The 19,693-nt window shown below is 39.2% G+C and overlaps 1 protein-coding gene across 1 annotated transcript; it reads left to right on the forward strand.

Annotated features, from left to right (window-relative positions):
- Positions 1-4,169: 4,169 nt before the first annotated feature.
- On the forward strand, positions 4,170-16,789 carry PSMB1 (proteasome 20S subunit beta 1). Its single transcript, XM_020972067.2, has 6 exons — positions 4,170-4,376; positions 8,933-9,040; positions 10,566-10,647; positions 13,393-13,522; positions 15,964-16,070; positions 16,485-16,789. Exons 1-6 carry the CDS (start codon positions 4,255-4,257, stop codon positions 16,668-16,670), a joined length of 735 nt encoding a protein of 244 aa, XP_020827726.1. The 5' UTR covers positions 4,170-4,254; the 3' UTR covers positions 16,671-16,789.
- Positions 16,790-19,693: the final 2,904 nt, after the last annotated feature.

Below are 19,693 nucleotides of genomic sequence, written 5' to 3' on the forward strand. Positions count from 1 at the left end.
TTAATGTGTAAACTTGCCAAAAAGCTTGTTTGGGTTTTGTCTTACTGAGAATTTGCAAGCATATAAAAATGATCTCTTAAGGACTGGCTTTTTACACCAGGACAAATTTAAATTTGAGATGTAAATCCTGGAAAAGTTTTTCCTAAACTATGATTAGTGAAACTTGCTGTTTGAAGTAAAGGTTCATGGGATTTTATTTTGAGTTGTCTGATGGATCATAATAATCCATTGATAATCAATAATCTACCATCTGAGAGAAATGCCACAAGCTACTCAGAGAGAATGTGATACTGATGAGAAGTCAGAATCAGGAAAATCTGAGAGAACAATTTTAGCCTCAGTCAAAGATGGGATCCTCCTGGCTCAGTTTCCCCATTATGTTCCTTTGAAAAGGAATGTTACCCACCTGGCTATTCCTGAGTCTGGCAATGAGGTGGATTTGATACTACTTGGTTGGAAAACTGAATTATCTGAATCCAAACAGAGCTAAGGATGTTTTATCCTGTCATATTTGGGCCCTAAATCTAGTCCCTGGCTTTATCCTTTTATACCAAATTTCTATGATCAGAACAAGTGGTCAGTAAAAGATCAGTGGAAGTGTGTGAGATCTCACTGTTTTGACTTGAATGTGTAGTCATTCAATACCCCCAAAACAACTGAAATTAAGTCAGAAACATCCTCAGTTTAGTTTGGGGAGGAAAATTTCAGTGATAATTGAAGTGAGTCAGACTCTGGCAGATTCATTTGTGTAACTCGTGCACCCAGGGGTGGAAAACTTCTACCTGCAAAAGTGTTGCTTAAACTTTAGAAAAAGTAATAAGTAAGAATCAGATAATCCCACAGGTCAAATGTAAATGATTTTTAATGGGGCTTTTGTGCTTTTACTTCTCCCTATATCTGGGCCCTGCAGTCTTTTCTGTCAGATTGGTGTCTTCCAGACCACAGGCCATTCACCTACAGTTGGTAGCAAACAGTGGATACCAGCCAACATCCCCCCATCATCCCCTGGATGCAGCCTGTGCTCGGTTCCAGTCAACCTCTTTGGGACCCCTCGAGGCAGGGACAGCTCTACTCCCCTTGCCAGCAGGAAGCAGTTTCAGAAGCCAAGACCTTCATCCCTTATCCCAAAAGAATTTGGTTCCCATTTGTTTGAGGGGGGAATGAAGGGCATGAGATCTGAACTCCTAAAAGGAAAAGCCCATGTCTTTGGGATATGGACCCCAAAAAGTAAAAACCTGGACTTTCCCACATGGCCAAATTTCTGGTGTTTGCCTGAGGCTACAATCCCATCAACTGGCCTTTTTGTTTTAGCCTGCACCCGATCTCCCAATTCTCTTACCCGTAACTTAGCCTAGCCCCCCTTCATCTAACCTCGCCATGGCCCCTGGCCACTTTCCACTTTTGATCCTAGGTAGGCTCCATTCTCCCTTGGCCATGTGGTCCAGGTCTCTGTCTTTCTATTACTCGAAGACTACTTGGCTACTCCTAGATCCCTCCCATAGTTTTTCTGTATATAAGGTCCATCTTGTTTCTATTAAGGTGCTCAGATTCTTATAATCTAGCCACATGCTCAGATTCTTAAAATCTGGCTGCCTTGCATTAGCGATACACATGCTTAGATTCCTTAAGAGTCTGCCCGATATGAAGGATGTTCTAATAAACCTTGTCTCTGGTTGAAAACAAAACAAAACAAAAAAACCCTCTTGTTTCATCTATTCTAGGAATTTTGGTTGATTTTTTTCCCCCTAAGCTGTTTTTCTTTGAAACTCTGCTTGCAGTTGTCTTGAAGTAATTTTTTTTTCTGGGTTTGTTTTGAGCATCCCTATCACCGTAAGAGGTCTTTATGATGGGATTCCTTGTTCATTTTTCAAGCCTGCTTTCTGACGTCAGACTTGACATCAGGGCCAGCATCTGCACACTTTTGGAGGGAGTGTCTGGGCTGGTTCTAGTGCTACTTTCTTAGCATCCTGAATGTTGTTTTCCTTCAAGATCTCAGGAACAGCTCAGACTTGGAACCGCACGTTTTCAATACTCATAAAGCTGTCTGATCCAGTGCAAAGTCTGATAGCTGCTTGCTTAGTCTGACCTCTGCAACTTCCTGATGTGGGCAATAGTAGATTACTGCTGGACTCGGCTATTATCAGCCACCTGAGAAATTCTGCTGGTCCAGAGTTAGAGAATTGTAGACTAGCCTCAGCTCTGGGATTCCTGCCTTAGTTATTACTCTGCAGGTTTCAGGGTGGGCTAGATGCTGGAACTGAGACCCCTTTCTGTTCCTTATCTGAGCCACATTGCTCCTGTTTGCTTCTTATCTCTCTGTACATAGCCCAGCTTCTTGACCTCCCCATAGATTTGATCCTTATAACCATTTTTTTTATTTGTGGGTTTTTTTTTTGGTGAGGCAATTGGGGTTAAGTGACTTGCCCAGGGTCACACAGCTAGTAAGTGTCAAGTGTCTGTGGCCAGATTTGAACTCAGGTCTTCCTGACTCCAGGGCCAGTGCTCTATCCACTGCGATACCTAGTTGTCCTGTAACCATTTTTTTATTAACCATTTTTTAAAAGAGGAAGAGAAAAAATTTCAGCATTCAGATTGACATAAAAAAAATCAGACACCTTATGCAATATTCTTCACCAATTGACTTGTCTGTATGGCTTGTCCTTTGTTCTCGAAGATGACATAAGGGAGATGGTGACATGACTTGCAATTGAATTTGAGTGAGGGAGGATTGTACAAAGTCACTAGCTTCACTTTCTCCTCCAGAGCCAACTGTGTCCAGTGGCCAGATGTCAATCAGGGTGAATGGAGATGGCCCAGGATTCAGTAGAAGACGTTGGCCCTTTTATGCTAAGGTCTTTTCAAGTTCTCATTTTGAGTGAGGCAATGCCCATTCAGTGAATAGGCCCCTTAATTAGAAAAAAAAAAATCAAACTGGGATTATTTACTTTCACTCTGAGCCCAGAGGGCCCCAAAAAATAACCATTAAGTGGTGCTTGGGCAGGGCAGGGCTGATTGTTGTCCAACTGACTACCCCTAATGCCAGGGGGAAGTATCTTCTCTTTGAAGCCAAGCTTGGTCTTTATGATTTTGCACCAATGTAGTCATTTCCAAAAACTTTTTAGAACTGGAAGGAACCTCAAAGATCATCTCTTCCCACCCTCTCCAATTTTATAGAGGAGTAAACTGAGTTTCAGAGGAATTAAACAAACCACCCAAGGGCAAAGCTGGTACTTTATTTTTTTTAGCTTTTACAAAAGGATATTTTTATTAAGATATAGGAAAAACACAAACAAAACACCTCCAAAATCAAAAGGACACTATCTCACACCAGCTCAGTCCATGAAGAGAGTTATTAAATATTTTGGCTTGGCTACCAGGTCAGCCCATTGCTGGGTTTGGTGAAACAGGCCAGTCCTTAGCGCTGGCTCCTGATGAAAGCTGGTACTTTAACAGAGGGCTCTTAGCCGGATCTGGAGTCAGAGGGCCTGGGTTTGAATCCTGCTGCTCCTTCCCTGCGAGACCCTGCGCAAGCCACTCTGACCTTCACATCTTTATCCAAAGATGAGGGGTAGGTGGGAACCTCTCCATTCTCTAGGTAACTCTCCAAAACGGGAGATTGCCGAGAAGGTGTGATCTGCACTGCCAGAGTGAGCTTGCTCATCCGGGAGTTGCCCCTTCCATTGAGTTCACAGATCCAGGGGTCAAGTAACTTCCCCAGCCAGGGTCAAGAGAAGTCAGTAGGCATCAGTCAATAGGCACCTGAACCCGGGGCTCCCTCTCTCCAAGGACAGTGACTCAGGGCTCGTACTTGTTAACCCGCACTTGAATGCAGGACTCGGGGGTTAGTTCTGTATTACATGATTTGAGTTTAGTAGCAAGGATTCTTAAATAAGTTTCACAGAACTGGTAACGCCAAACACCTTACGACCAAGTTTTTGTTTTTGTTTTGAACCCAGGACAATAGCAGCAAGTCTTCCCAGGCTGGGAAAGAAGAAGATCCTTCCTCCACCTTTTCCTCTCACGCCCCCAACACCCAGTGGCTACGCTCTGCCTGAGGGCTAGGAGGTTCCCAACGACAGGGGGCGCCTGTGCCCGCAGGAGCGGATGATAGAGCGTAGCGCGGATAGAGCGGCTCCGCTGGAAGCCGAACTGGGCGGGGGCGGGATCCGGAACTGACTTGATTTCCGGCGGGGCAGCCATCTCTCCGTGAGACAGCAGTGGTGCCACCGACCGTTCGTGCCGCCGCTCCTCGCGATGTTGTCTGCTGCCCCCTTCGCCGCGATGTACCCGGGGCTCGGGACGGAGCGGGAGCTGGAGCTTCACGGCAGCGCGGGCCCCGTGCAGCGCCGCTTCTCGCCCTACGTCTTCAACGGAGGGTAAGGGCTCGCTGGGCCTGGCAGCGCCGCCGCGCTCTGCAGGGGAGGCCGGGCGGGGGACCCGGCGTCGCTTCCACTTTCGTTTCGCTCCCGGCTCCTGGCCCCCGGATCTCGAGGCTCCTGCCTCCGACCCACTTCCCCGGCGGTTTCGCGCGAGCCTTAGACTTCCCTCTGTGGCGGTGGAATCGCTTGGATGTGTTCTGACTCTTTTGCTGAGCTTTGTCTGAAAAGAAATCCTTGTCTGAAAAGAAATCCTGGCGCTTTCTGCCCCTGCACCCTCTAAAAGAAGCAGCATCCCGATGTACTTTGCCGTGTTATGTGACGGGCAGTGTGGCACGGTGCATAGGAATATGGCTTGGAAATCAGGGAGACCTGGATTCAAGCTTTGACATTCTTTCTCCACCTCCCCTTCCCCCAGTCTCTCCAACTGTGCACTCACTGGGTACCCCACTCTTCCCCCCCATACATGCAATCCTGGATCCTCACCCAAATATATATGATTGATCGAATTTGGTTTCGTAGGTTGTCATGTTTTATAAAATATTTTTGCACGTGCTATTTTAACGAGAAAGAAATGTTGTCAAATTGTGTGGCAGGGTTAGTGTCAGTACTTTTAGAAGAATTGTTACGAATGATAGAATTTTAGAATTGAAAAGGACCGCTTAATTGTAGTGCATCTTACACTAGTTTTACACATTGCTGTAAAGGAGGGGCAGCCTGGTGTAGTGGAAGGAGCCAGTCTTCAAGCCAGAAGGACCTGCTCCTGACACCTATTAGTTGTGTGGCCCTGGGCAAGTCACTTAACCCGTGCTTTAGGGAACTTTTAAGACCAAGTTTCTTTGGTACAGGGAGTTTCTTCATCTGAGAATTTCCTATTCCAGTGAAGTCAAGTCCAGAGTCCCTTTTTCTTTAAAGCTACTAATTATAATACTAATTATATTGCCATTAAATACAATTTCTGTAAATCCAATTCGAAGCCTCAAGTACAGGTAAATGTTATGTTATGTGTCTGTATACACATGCATATGTTTATAACTTACATTTGGTTAACATAAGGTTGATACAGTCTTTATTCACACCATTTCTGTGAAGTCTTGCAAGGATCTATTCCCATGTTACAGATGTAGAACTGAGCAGAGGTGGTAAGTACAACTATGGTCATATCTAATAAGAAGGGGAACTCAAATAGGAAGGAAGGTTTTCTGACTCAAGTACAGCACCATTGCCACTATAACTCGGATATTCTGTTCAGGACTTGTACAGTTAATATAAAACATAAATCAAAGTAGTGGCTAAGGTTTTCCATCCCAACAAGTTTTTGTGTGTACATTTTTTTCATTTTATATACCATCATATAGAAATTTTTTTCAGTCAGAAAAAATGAGTGTAATTAGGTCATTATGATTTTGAAAATACTATAAAGTTTTTCTCGTGTATATTTTTTTGTCCTTTGCATAATTACAGTTGATTTTTTTTTTGGTAACAATATGATACAGTAGAACCCAATACCAAATAGACTTAATTATATTAGAGGGCAGATTGTCTTCTCTAAATAATTTTATGTTTGAAATGATATATAAAAAGTCATAGGATTATAGATTTAGAATTAGGAGGAATGTTAGATGCCATCTAGTTCAACCCTTTCATTTTACAGATGCTGAGAACTGAGGCTGAGAGAGATTAAATGACTTGCCCATGATCACACTAATAAGTGTCAGAGATGAAATTTGAATCTAAGGTCTTTGAGACTCCAAGTCTAGCACATTCTGTCCTATAGGCTGACAGTTCTCAAACTTTTTGGTTTCAGGACCCCTTTATGGTCTTAATTGTGGAAACTATGGTGCTCCCCACCCCCTTTTATTTATATGGATTATTTACACACACACTATTAGAAATGGAAACATCTTAGTCTAAAGAAAGTAGTTTTGAGCTGGCAAATTCCCTGAAAGGGTCTTGGATATCCTCCAGGGGTTGTTGGATCACACTTTTTTGAGAACCACTGCACTAAACTCCTGTTTCTAGATATCCTTTATGGTGACTGATAAACCTGCCTTCTAATAGCATTTTAAAGGGATTCCAGTGTATTTCTTAGGGTCTGAAATAGAACAACTTTAACAATTTGCAATTTGTTTTTCAGAACTACTGCTCTTGAAGGCTATTAATGATCACTTAATTGTTAAATCCAATGACATTTTCTCAGTCTTCCTTCTCCTTCATGCCACTGTTACACTGGGTACACTGCTGGTCATCTTTTCCTTAAAACTCTACCCTTGGCTTCAGTGACACTATTCTGTTCAGTTTTCCTTTCTGCTTTTTGGGCTATTCTGTTTCTCCTCCCTAAATTTGGGAATACTCCCTCCCCCAGACTCTGTTCTTGGTCCTTTCTACTCATTCTGTGTTCTCTTTATTATGTTCATGAGTGTTGAATTAAGCCTCATGATAACATTATCCAAACTTGTGCCAATGACACACCTCTAAATACCCTAACTCTCCATCTTACTTAGTAACAGCACTATTCTTTACTTACTCTGCAAAGTAACTGCAAGTCTTGTGTTGTGAGCAATTCTGAGGTACACTTTAGTATGACCCAGATGTTTAAAAACTCAAAATCCAACTCTGTGGCTGAACTTTAGGTCTATGTCTTAATTAAGCTCCCTGATGCTTGAGCATTTGTCCAAAGATCTTGTACACTGTAAAAAGAGGATAAGGATTAGATATACTTTATTTAGAATTATTATACAATAAAAGAAAGCAGAATGCTTGCCAAATAATAATATAATACTTGTTGCCTTTGACTAATAGGCTACTTTCATGAAAGAGAACTATAATTAGGTTACTTCTTTACAGAAAAGTAGTGAGGGAAAGGAATAAGCATTTGACTCCTATTATATGTCAGGCACTATGCTAAGTATCTTTTACAGATATTTCATTTACTCCTCACAATAACTCTATGAGGTATTATCCCCATTTTAGAGTTGAGAAAACTGAGGAAAACATGTTATATGATGTGCCCAGCATCACACAGCTAGTAAGTACCTGAAACTGGATTGAGTCTTCCTGACTCCAGGCCCAGTGCTCTATTGCTCCACCAGCTGCTTCTGGAAATTAAAGATCGTGAGATTTATTTTGTTTTAATTATAGAGTTGCCTTTGCCTTTGAATAGTGATAGGCAAATAGGAACAAATAGGACTTTGTGCACTGGAGGCATCCCCCCCCCCCATACAAGTTTGCAGAAGACTAAATAAATAGACTTTTACCATTATTTAACATATTGGTCATTTGACACTAGAATAAATATATACTTTTTAAAGTGACAATTGCAACTGAAATGAATAAATGCAGAAAGTACAGTTGCATTAATTTAAACACAAATCTGTCTCACTTACATAATTTCATAAATTGGGACTATTGAACAAAAGTTTTAAATGGCCATTTATGATCAAGATTTTCCAGTTGAAACCTGTAGCTTTTTTTTCATAGGCTGTCAAGTCTGCCCTTTCTAATGCCACCAAAGATAATTTTGTTTCTAGGGATGTATTTATTGGAGTTTTCCAAGTACTCCATCAATGTATTTTCTCCTCAAATGTTATGTTTGCTTGTGTTGGCACTTGTGCAAGAGCATCTTGGAAACTGACCAGTATTTCATCTACAGTTCATACAGATTAGGTCTAGTATTGTGATTACTTTCCTTTTCAACTGTGTAGTCCTGTGCGTACTTCCAAACAGAAATCTTTCTGCCATTCTAAATTATTCATTTTTTTGATCTCAAAAGCTTCCAGCTCAGTTGCCATCTTTCCTGCTTTATCTGTCTTTTTCCTTTTAAAGCTCATCTCTCATGGCTTCATTTAGTACCTTTACACAGTCTTTTACCTTTATGATTTCAAATCCACACCTTCAGCCCTGACCTCTCTTTTGAACACAATAAGTCTTTTATCTCCCATTGATTGTTGGACATCACTTGGATGTCCTGCTGTTGTCTCAGTATTCCAAATTCAGCATACTTAAAACTAATTTTTTCTTCAGAACTCTTCCCCTACTATACTTCCCTTTTACTTTCATCACTCTTCTTCAACCCGGAGTCATCCATGGAGTCCTTTTTCTTCCTTTTACTTCATTCTTCTTGTCTCCCCACTTCCTTTCTATTCCCTTGACCACTCTCTTAGTATATAGGCCCTTACAACTGGACTGCAGTTATCTCCTAACTGGTATACAGTAGTAAGGAAGGGAGAGGGGACAGTCAAAGATGACTCCAAGATTTTGAGCCTCAGGGAAGAGACTGAGAAAAAGGGGAGTTTGGAAGAGAGACAGATTTATATGTATCCTAAGTCTACAGTAAGCTTTGTTTTTTTCTGAGCTTGAGATGCTGTCAGGGTATCCATGTAAAGGAGTTTGGTAGACAGTTGGCAATTTGGGCCAGAGACTTAGAGGAATCCAAATAGTTTTGGGAATCATCTGTATAGAGCTAATAATTAAAGATCAGGGAGGGAGAGAGGGGACTAAAAGACAGAGCCTTGGGGAAACCTGATTGATTTACCTTTTCTCTTTTTTTTTTCTAGAACTGTTTTGGCAATTGCTGGAGAAGATTTTTCCATTGTTGCCTCTGATACCCGACTAAGTGAAGGTTTTTCAATTCACACTCGGGATAGCCCCAAATGTTATAAACTGTAAGTAAATTCTGAAGAAATATAGCGTGTATTCATCAGGATGAATGAATAATATGCAAAATGGCGATTTCAAGTTTATGTGTTCCAAAAATCTTTTTTAAAAGTCTGTTAATAATAATTACTCACATTTATGTAGTTTTAAAAATACTTTCCTCCCAAAAACTTACTTATGAGATATGTGCAACCTGTCTTCCTGTAGAAACTATTTTAAATGATAGGTTCCTAAGCTAGTGCATAGAAGCCTATTTAATTCATAATGTTACTGAAATAGGATGAGCTTGAATTCTTAGTCCTTGAAGAAGGGAATATTCAGTGGAGGAAGACAGAGGTGTAGAGTAAGAAGAGACTTTTCTCGGCAACTATGGATAGCCCTTGGCATTTGCCACCTTTTCTACATCTTCATCGTATACCATTGTTACCTCTTGATGTCCCCTTCCATTCTGAGTCATCTAGTTCTCTTGTGTTGACCTAGCACCCCAAATTTGGCACTCTGCTTACACCTAAGTGCCTCATGATCTAAAATTACCCTCTATTAGCTTTTTTTTTTGGTCAGTTGGGGTTAAGTGACTTGCCCAAGGTCACACAGCTAGTAAGTGTCAAGTGTTGGGTCTGAGGCAGGATTTGAACTCAGGTCCTCCTGACTTCAGGGCCGGTGCTCTATCCACTGCGCCACCTAGCTGCCCCTCTACTTAGAATTAGAGAAAAGTTCCCATTACTTCTTTAGCTGTCAGTAGATCTTAGGAGGCACAAATCTGACAGCCATGTCATACCCAGTAGCTTCCCATTGCCTCTAGAAGAGTATACCAACTCTTCTGTTTGCCGTTTAAAGCACTTTACAGTTTGGTTCTAACCCATTTTTCTAGGATAATTATGTTTTACTTCCTTCAGTCATTCTATGATTTGGTCAGCTGGTCTACTTGATATTCTCTAAACACAATATTCTTTGCTTTGGCACAAGTTGTCCATCATGCCTGGAATATTCTCTCTTTTTTAGCTCTGCCTTTTGAAATCCATAGTGCCCTTTCAAGGATTACCTCAAATACCAACTCTTAAAAGAAGTTGTTACCGATTCCCCCATTGGGCACCCTCCTCCTCTCCCAATTAATTTGTATTTAATTGTATTACATCCTTTGTGTTCTTGTATGTAATTTTTTTTTCTCCCAATAGAATGTAAGCTCCTTGATGGTAGGGTTTTTTTTTTGTCTAGTATCCCCGTAGTCTGCTATAATTCCTGGCTTAATAAATACTTGTCGAATTGAAGAAAATAATCCAATTAATCTGTTACTAGGGTATGAGTGAGAGCCCCTAATCTTCCTGGACATATTTGCATTTTAAAAAGAATATCTCTCTGCAGGCTACCTCTCTTTGCCCCCTTTTTGGTGTTCATATCTTCCCTTCCTCCTCTGACTCCTTCCTTCCTCTCTCATTCCCTTCTTTCCCTCCTTTTTCCTTACTTTTCCTCCCTCTGTCCTTCTCTCCTTCCCTGCAGTGCAAATAATACTGCTTTTGAATTTGTATTTTACAGAACAGACAAAACAGTCATTGGATGCAGTGGTTTTCATGGAGACTGCCTTACACTTACCAAAATTATTGAAGCAAGATTAAAGGTAGATATCTTTGATACAGTCTCACTGATTGAACAGGCCCTATTAGCCTGACAGCTTGACAGAGTCTATTACTCCTTGAACACTAAGTGGTCAAGTGAAACTATAGAGACCTCACATCCCTTTCCCCACTAAATGTCATACCATGGTAAATGTGTTGTATGTAGTGTCACTAAAGCAATACTATTTGGATTATAGCTCAAAAGTTACAAGAAATACTATTAACAAACATCTTTGTACCAAATAAGGGGAGTCAGTAATCTTTAAGAAGTGGCATCCTCAGAGGGTACAGAGGGTAGGGTAGACACCGGTTTTTGATTTTTGTGAGGAAGAAATTGGTAGTTTCTCTAGAAAATAGGCCTCCCTCTACCAAAAAATCTTTTGCTGTGTGAGGCAGCTAGAACGTAGGAGCTTAGTTGGGTACCCTGGAGAAAAATGCTTACCCAAGCCTTGAGTTTTTGGAGTGGAGTAGACCAGGAACCATTCTGAAAGAAGGTCACACCTTAACCCTACTGTCAACTAGCAGATTAGTTATAAGTTAGAATATTAGCAAAAATTAGATAAAAGCCAGATGAGAACAGGAATGTTTTTCAGGATTTTGAGGAGGAAGAAAAGAGGTTAAATTTACTTTACTTGGTAGTTTTACTCAGGGTTGATTGTGGCCATTGTTACTCAGAATTATCTCCTACTGCTCTAGGTTGCCGGTGTATTAGTCTTATTTCAAGTAATATTTAGTGCAACAAAATTCAACTGCAAGAGAAGAGTTTGATACAGCCCTTTCTTTGGTATTTGTTATACAAACTATGCCAAATTTTGTGTTTTGCTTTGTAATGCAAATATTCAAAGCAATAATAAAGTGCCATCTTTTGGCTACTTAAGACAACATATAGCTACATAGACTCAGCTGTTGGTAATTATTGTTTAAGAAGCTACAAAACTAGTCTAATTTAAAAAAAGGCTACTGATAATTAGATGCTGATTACTATTTAAAACCTTTTGTTTGTTTTGCTTGAGGTTGGAGGCAGAATGGTTACTTTAAAGTTTAAAAAAAAACTTTTGTAGCTATCTTTTGCTTACTTTATTTCCCATTATTTAACAATTCCCTTCCCTGTACAGAAATTGAACTTTGTTATGAAATGAAGAATAAAAAAGAGGAAAAAAGAGCAGTTCAGCAAAACTAAGCAATACTTGTACATTTAGAGTAAGTGCTTTGAGACATTAGAGGTTAGCTTCATTTTGCTTTGTGTGGTTATATATATATATATATATATATATATGACACTTGACATTTGCTATCACAGCTATAAGCAGTATCCTAGCTATTAGGTTTTTTTTGCTCTCTGCATTTTTGAGGTCAGATCTGCCTTTTTTTTTCAGAGACTAATGTTTTTAAATGATTTTCTGCAGTTTCAAGTTATTTGTTGCTTTGTTTTTCTTTTTGATTTGTTGGGTGATTTTCATTTCTATCCTTAAATTTTTTTTTAACTGTTCTTCTGAAACGCTGTGGGGCCTTTTGTTCCTGTTTCATGATCATTTTTGGGATAGGGTGTTACTCAAAACTTAGCACAGTGCTTACGGTGCTTTTTGCACATAGTAAAGCACTTAACCAAATCTTCATTTTTTATTTTTTATAGTTACTGGTGCAGATTTTTTCTTCGTAGGTGGGATTTTAAAATTGCTTTCTTTTTTTCATTGTATTTATTTTTAGAGCCTCTTTTTGGTTGCTTTATTTTTTAAAAAGCAGTCTTTTGTGGGTTTTTTTTTGTAAGGTTTATCTTGTGAGCCACTGTTTCCTATTCCCTCTTTGTTGTTTTGTGTTCAATTTTGGTACATTTTTGGGTATTTTGTAATGCTGGAGGGAAGTTAGGTTTGATACTACCTCTTACTCATCTATGTTGCCAGAAGTCTGTCCATCATAGTTGTGAGAGTACTTACTGAATGTATCAATTATGACATGGTTTTGAAATGAAAAGTTGTGAAAAGGATTTTTCATTTCGAAACCTGTATATCTTGAAAAAGTATTTTGATTAATATGTGTATTTTAATGATTGCCAAATTTTTGGTAGCTGTGACACTATTATTGTTTGATTTTGCATCAATTCACGTCTCTTTAAAAATAGCTACTAAGCATATTTTAAAAATAGGTTAAGTTGAGCTAAAATCAGTTTTAGAATATTCTGGAGAATTTTGACATCCCTTCAGACAATAAATGGTAACCCTGGGGTGTTAACAAAACCAGAACTAGGAATCAATATGAGTGTATTTTGTGTAGTTTTGTATTCCAGGGGAATAGCTTAAGTGCCAAGCCTGCTACCATGGACTGTTCTAAATTTATCTAGAATAAAAGAAAGCTTGTGAACCTCCATTTTCCCTGTTTCTTCAAGTGGTTGATGTATGTGACTGTAAGCTAGAGATGGTCTTATATGCAGAGTACCGTAACCTTAGATTTGTGATATTCTAGGTCTTCTCTGCATGCTCTTATGCTAAAATGGAACTTTGTGGGCTAGAAAACATAGAAAAAAATACATATAACTTCCTTAGAAACTATAGGCATGCAAAGTTGGACTGCTCTTCTATAAGATACTGGAAATTCAGCATTTTTTAAAAAAGAGGTCTGGTAGCCTTAATTATAGCATATGATAATTCTCTTAATTATGTTGTTTTATCTAATAATGGTGAAATTGTCTTGTATTTGCCTGTCAGAGTTATCCTGTATAATAACGTTTATTTCTGTTTTCATAAATGCAGATGTATAAGCATTCCAATAATAAGGCCATGACCACAGGAGCAATTGCAGCAATGTTGTCTACCATCCTCTATTCAAGACGCTTCTTTCCTTATTATGTTTATAACATCATTGGTGGACTTGATGAAGAAGGTTAGAATTTCTTTCTAGAGAAAAAGGGAGAGTGAATGGTGTTTCTCATTTCTTCAGCTATATGTTACTAAAATGAATAGCAGTGTTATTATTCTCACTCTCTTATTTTACAGTAAATTAGATAGAAAGTATTTTGATCTCAGAAAACAGGTTCTGAGAAGTTAAATAAGATGGCTAGAATTATATAGAGAATGGTAGAAATAGCTACTGTATGTAAGACTGTAAAGTAATGAAATATTTTAAGTAATCATCTCAGAATTTTCCTATCTAGCTGAATGTTGTCTTTCCTAATAGTCCTACTCTTTTATTCCAGTATTACTGGAATTACAGTATTCCAGTATTACTGCCATTGACCTCAAAACACTTTTGGGATTTTTCAAGAGTCATTGTTGGTATAAAGGATCTCAGAGTCCAGCTCTGTAGTTGGGACTTTTGAATATCGGATTGGATATTTACCAAGTGTGTGGTCTCGATCAGGCCATTTCATTTGGCTGAACTTTGATTTCCTCATCTGTGAAATGGGCATCATAATATTTACACTACTTACAAGATATTCAGGGGAAAATGACTTGTAAACCTTTGAATGGCTAAATTAATGTATTTGAAATTTCCATTGAATCATACCAAAAGTGGGGTGTATTACAGATTCTGCATAGTGTGAACTAGAGGATACAGCTGTAGACCAGGTGGTCTAGTTTCATCTCAGCTGCTCAGTGGAAGGCCCTTAACTTCTGTGGGCTTTGGATTCCTCATCTAAAAATGTACTTAGATCATTACTGAGGTCCTTTCTATTTCTCAGATTCTGTGTTTTCATAACTTTTGGCTTTTGCTTATAGTCAAGTCAACCCTCAAAGAATGCAGATGTGTCACCATTGAGAGTATTCTGAATGAAGGCATTTCCAAAAGATGCATTCCAGAAAATGTCTTGAGCAATGGCAGCTTCTTGACTGAATCTGTTTTTATGGTTGCTTTGACTGAGATCATGATTATGACTCCTGATTTTTGGTTGCACTTGAAGCACAACAGATTCTCTTCTAGCTTCTCATTTTCATTTCATGAATAGTTTTAAGTTGCTTCTTGTAAATGGCATGGTGTCATTATTGGATTCTACTTTCAAATCCATTTCATTGTTCTTTGTTTTTTAGGTGAATTTACCCATTTCATATTGATAATTTAGATTATTAAATGTGTTTTCTCCTTCACTGTACCCTGTTGTCATGTTTCCTCTCTTTGGCTCCTCCTCCTTTTACAAAGAAAAAGAAGGTGGTGAAAGACAGTGGAATCAAGCCTAGTAGTCTCTGATTGAGGTGATCTGATCCTACTTTTTTGCTCTTTGTCTCTACCCAGTCTGGACATAAATTGTTTGGTTTTAACCTTTGTTTCTCTCCTTTTAATCTCCCCTTTATGATCAATGGTAACAGTAGCATATTGGGAATAAAGCAAGTAATTTGAAGGAAACAGCATTTGTTTAGATATATTTTGGTATGTTTATAAAAACCAATGAGTAATTACTTTATAGTAATGCCTTTAGTAATACATAATTTCTTGCTCCCAAAATATCTATAATCACTCTTTATTATTGTGCTGTGGAGCCTGGAATAGAGACATTGGAATAAGAATTTGGCATTTGAGCTGTAAAAATGTTGAGCTTTATTTCCTCTAGTGTACTCAGTAGAAGTCTGATAGAACCAGGTATTGTAGTTTCCAAGTGAGGAAATTTCTGGTTGGTAACCAAATTAAGCCTTTTTGAGGTTTGAGAAGAATAGACAGATAGATTGATTAGCACTATACAAACCAATTTTAAGAATTAAAAGAGTGAGGAGTTCTAATTTATACTGCTGACAGAATTTGGAACGTGGGAAATACATGTTTTTCCAATGCAAAAATTATTGACTTATTTGAAGTCTTATTTCAATTCCTGGTTCCTATGCAGTTTTCTGAGAAAAAGCACAGAGAGAGAGAGAGAGAGAGAGAGAGAGAGAGAGAGAGAGAGAGAGAGAGAAAGTTTGGGTGTGGGTGTAGGTGTTAACTAGTTGAACAACAACAAAAAAAGCCTAATAAAATTGGGAATCCTCAACACAGAATCTAAGTGAGTGGGCCAGTTTTCTCATTACTTAAATTGGCTTTGACTTGGAAGGAATAGGTAATAGATTTCACTGAAGAAAAATAGCCCAGAAACTCTGGTCTATCTTGTTGACACTTCCATTAAAAAGAACCTTTGGGATTTTCTTAGAAGATGGTATATGCAATAATGACTAGAATTTTTGTAAAAAGTTCTAGATATTCCAACTGTAATTTTAAAATACCATAACCTTTACTAACAAGGTATCCTAAGTATTTGAATCAGATGATAGTCAACATTTGAATCTAAGAGCAAATTGTCTTCCAGTTTTTAATGCTTTTCTAGTGTAGAATCAATGAAAACTTTTTTTTTTTGTAAGGGAAAGGAGCTGTGTACAGTTTTGATCCTGTAGGGTCTTACCAGAGAGACTCCTTCAAGGCTGGAGGATCAGCAAGTGCTATGCTTCAGCCTCTCCTTGACAACCAGGTAATGAACCTGTATGCAGTTTTTTTATCTTGTCCAAAAATAAATACTTTCCTTTTAATTTCATGTAATATAATTTGTAATATTTGTAATATAATTTCCTCAGTTCATTTGGAAGACTTGAAAAATCAAAATCTCTTGCTATTTTGTGAATTTGGTTTAGTTTCATTTACTTTTTTATTCAGTGAACACTTACTGATCACACACTGTATCTTATAGCATTTTTGGGAAATGCTTTGGCTATGTTTGAAAGGACTTTTGGCGGTGGAGGAAGTGTTTGAAAGTGTTTCCTTTCTTCATATGTGATAGAAATAATACTTTTAAAACTATTAGAGTTTTAGACAAAATATTTTTAAAAGCCTTTCTTCTTAATATTACAATGTACACTAATCACCTAGTTTTCTTTTTCCCCGTTAGGTTGGTTTTAAGAATATGCAGAATGTGGAGCATGTTCCTCTGTCCTTGGAAAAGGCCATGCAGCTAGTGAAGGATGTCTTTATTTCTGCAGCTGAGAGAGATGTATACACTGGAGACGCACTTAAGATTTGCATTATCACTAAAGATGGCATTAAAGAGGAGACTGTTTCATTAAGGAAAGATTGATTTGAACACTGTTACTCCTAATCATTTGAAAACATTATCTCAATTTTTGCAAGGTTTAGTCTACTTGTAACATTGTATGACTAATTTGTCTTATTAAAATATTTTTGAAAAGTTGGAAAGTACTTGGTCTTATGGTTTGCAGCTCTGGTGATACAAGTGACTTACACAGGAGATTTCCTGGACTAAATAGAGATTTCTTGAAAGAAACACAGGGTCAGGTAGAAATCAACAACCTCACAATCCATTCCCTCTCTTCCGGAACTGGCAGTCCCCGTATTACATGATTGGGCCTGAATCTCAGCTTCTTTTACTTTGATGTCTGTTTCAGGTCCTGTCAGTACCAACACTGAACTACACCATAGATGCCCTTTTTGGGAGGTGTGGATGTGGGGCTTTTTCATACTATAGCGGATGCTGTATGAAAAAATACTGGTTGGGTCCTTGTTCCATTCCTGGGAGAGTGTTGTACAAGACACCTCATGGGGAGAAATGGAGCTGGAAGAAACCTGTGACATCTTGGGGTTAGGAGGGACTTTTGAAATGGGGTTATGTACATACTTAGTCCTTCTGGGCTTCTCTTCTGTGACCTACAGCTCTCTTTGGGCAAGCTTGTCTTGGAAATAGGAAGTGTTTCATGTTTCCATTCTTTCATAGTCATTTTTGCAGTTGGAGGTTGATCTTAGGAGGTTCTTGAAAGTGCATTTAGTCTTTCCTCCTGCCTTTATGTAAGACTCCTTTTAAGTCATCATGGGTAGATGAATCACACAGTTTCAGGGTAGGAAGGGATTTAAGAGGTCATCTGATTCAATCTATACTTGAACCAGAATTCCCTCTACAGTATCTCTGATGTTTTCTTCCAGTTTGTACTTGACGAAGATCTATAGGAAGGTAGTTTAGATTAAGTGCCCCATAATGCTGCCTTCATGAAGGACAAGTCTAAAGCTTCCCCTTTCTTTCATATGCTAAGGTAGGCAACTTCAGAGTTATCCTCAATTTATCATAGCCAGTCTTAGAATTTTAGAATTTGGACTCTCAATGGCTATCTAGTTCAACCCGTACCTGAAAAAGAATTCCCACTAAACATGCCTCATTCTTTTTTTGGTCTGCTCTCAATTGCTTTGATAAGAAATTGCTAGCCAGATGGAGCTCTTTTCTCGTCCCTGACCTCTCAGTGATAATCTTAGCCTCTCTAGAGGTAATGTGGTACAGTGGAATGTGCTTGTGGATGTTAGTTGCCCTGCCTTGTTAGAACCACCTCTACGGTGTCTCTCCTTATGTCCCCTTCTCTGCATTCACATGGGCACAACCAATCCTAGTTAAGGTCCTTAACTTCTCACTTGGACTCTTGGAACAGATGAGCATAGTAAAGCAAAATGAATCAGCACAGCAGCTGTGTCCAAAATACACGTCTCTGCCCATTCTGTCCATCACTTCACTGTCTGGAGACAGTGTTGGTCATTGCTTTGATTAGAGTTTTTGTTTTTCAAAAGTACTGTTGTCCTTGTATGAATTTGTTTTTCTAGTTCTGCTCCCCTTGCTCTGAGTCAGTTCATATCATCCAATTCTCTGAAGTCATGTCTTTTGTCATTTCTTATGAGGCAATAATTTTCCCGTGCCTCAATTTGTTCAGCCATTCTCTAGTTGCATAAGAGACAGTTCAGAATACCTCCCTAGTTGTCGTTCTTTTCTTTCCCTCTATCCCTTCTAATCCTCCTTTGAGGATCAGGAAGTTTGTTTAACTCATAACTGTTCTCTCCCTATTATTATTCCAGTACTCACTGGAAGGTCAGCACTGATTGGAACTAATTCTAGTCCTAGAAAAATTCTAGAAGTTTGCTGCAAGCAACAAGCTGGGATGTAATGCCTACACACTCTGTCAATCCATACAGACTGGGTTAAGGATTACGAGAGGACAGACTAGTGGTTCCAGTGACCATCGCCGTTCACCCTCTTAGCTGGATCCTAAGGCATCTGACTTGGTCTCCCCAGCACCCCAAGAGTGGAAGGAACACGTTGAGGCTGGAACTGTCATTGTGAGGGAGATGTAGGATATGCTAGCGCTTACATAGCGTTTACTATACGCCGGGCACTGTGCTAAGCTAATATTACAAATATCATCTCATTTGATCCTCACAGCCACCCTGGGAGATAGGTGCTATTATTATCCCCATTTTATAGTTGAGGAAACTGAGGCAAATAGTTAAGTGGCTTGCTCAAGCTCAAACAGCTAATAAATATCAGAGGTCAGATTCAGCTTAGGTCTTGCTGACTCTAGGCCTAGCACTCTACTGCACAGCTGGTTGCCTCCTAACTGGAACGGACGTTAGAAGCCATCTGGTGCAATCTCCCTATTTTAGATAGATGAGAAAATTGAGTCTTATTCAACTTATTCAAGGGCGCATAGGTGAGAATAAGTGATGGCAGGATTTGAACTCGGGTCCTTTGGCTCCAAATGCAATGCTTTTTTCCACTGATAAATCTAGTATTTTTATCAAGAAAGGGAAATGAGTTTACTCATTCCTTCAGGAAGCATTTATTAAATAGCTGTCATATGCTAGCCATGGTCCTAGGTTCTGAGAATACAAAAAAAAGTCTGACCTTGATGAACTCCTGCAGAGAAAACAGCACAGACACAGAACATGAAATGCAGAGTCTGTACAAAGTCAATTCCAAGTAATTTCTGGAGGGAAGCATGTTAGCCACTAGGGGAATCGGGATAGGTAAGGATTCCTGTAGGAGGCAATCTCTGAGCTGAGCCTTGAAAGAAGCCAGGGGATCCATGAGGTGAAATGAAAAGGGAGTCCATCCCGAGTATGAGGGATGAGGAAGCAGCAAGACAGCCAGGTTAGCTGCAATTCAGAGTGTGGTTTGGAGGGGAACGTGCAAAAATCCTGGAAATGTTTTGTTGGGACTGTGTTATGAACAGTTAAATGCCAAAAAGGGGAATTTGTATTTTATCCCAGAAGCAAGAGGGGACTGGTGGAGATTTTTGAGCTGGGAAATGATGTGTTAAAACACACCCA

Source organism: Phascolarctos cinereus, unplaced genomic scaffold (assembly GCF_003287225.1).
Source record: "Phascolarctos cinereus isolate Bilbo 61053 unplaced genomic scaffold, phaCin_HiC Scaffold_5;HRSCAF=322, whole genome shotgun sequence".
NCBI classification, from domain to species: domain Eukaryota; kingdom Metazoa; phylum Chordata; class Mammalia; order Diprotodontia; family Phascolarctidae; genus Phascolarctos; species Phascolarctos cinereus.

Coding starts and splice junctions, on each gene's coding strand:
- PSMB1 (XM_020972067.2), top strand. CDS start 4,255: ATGTTGTCTGCTGCCCCCTTCGCCGCGATGTACCCGGGGCTCGGGACG. Junction 10,648..13,392: donor TTATTGAAGCAAGATTAAAG/GTAGATATCTTT, acceptor TCATAAATGCAG/ATGTATAAGCATTCCAATAA. Junction 16,071..16,484: donor AGCCTCTCCTTGACAACCAG/GTAATGAACCTG, acceptor TTTCCCCGTTAG/GTTGGTTTTAAGAATATGCA.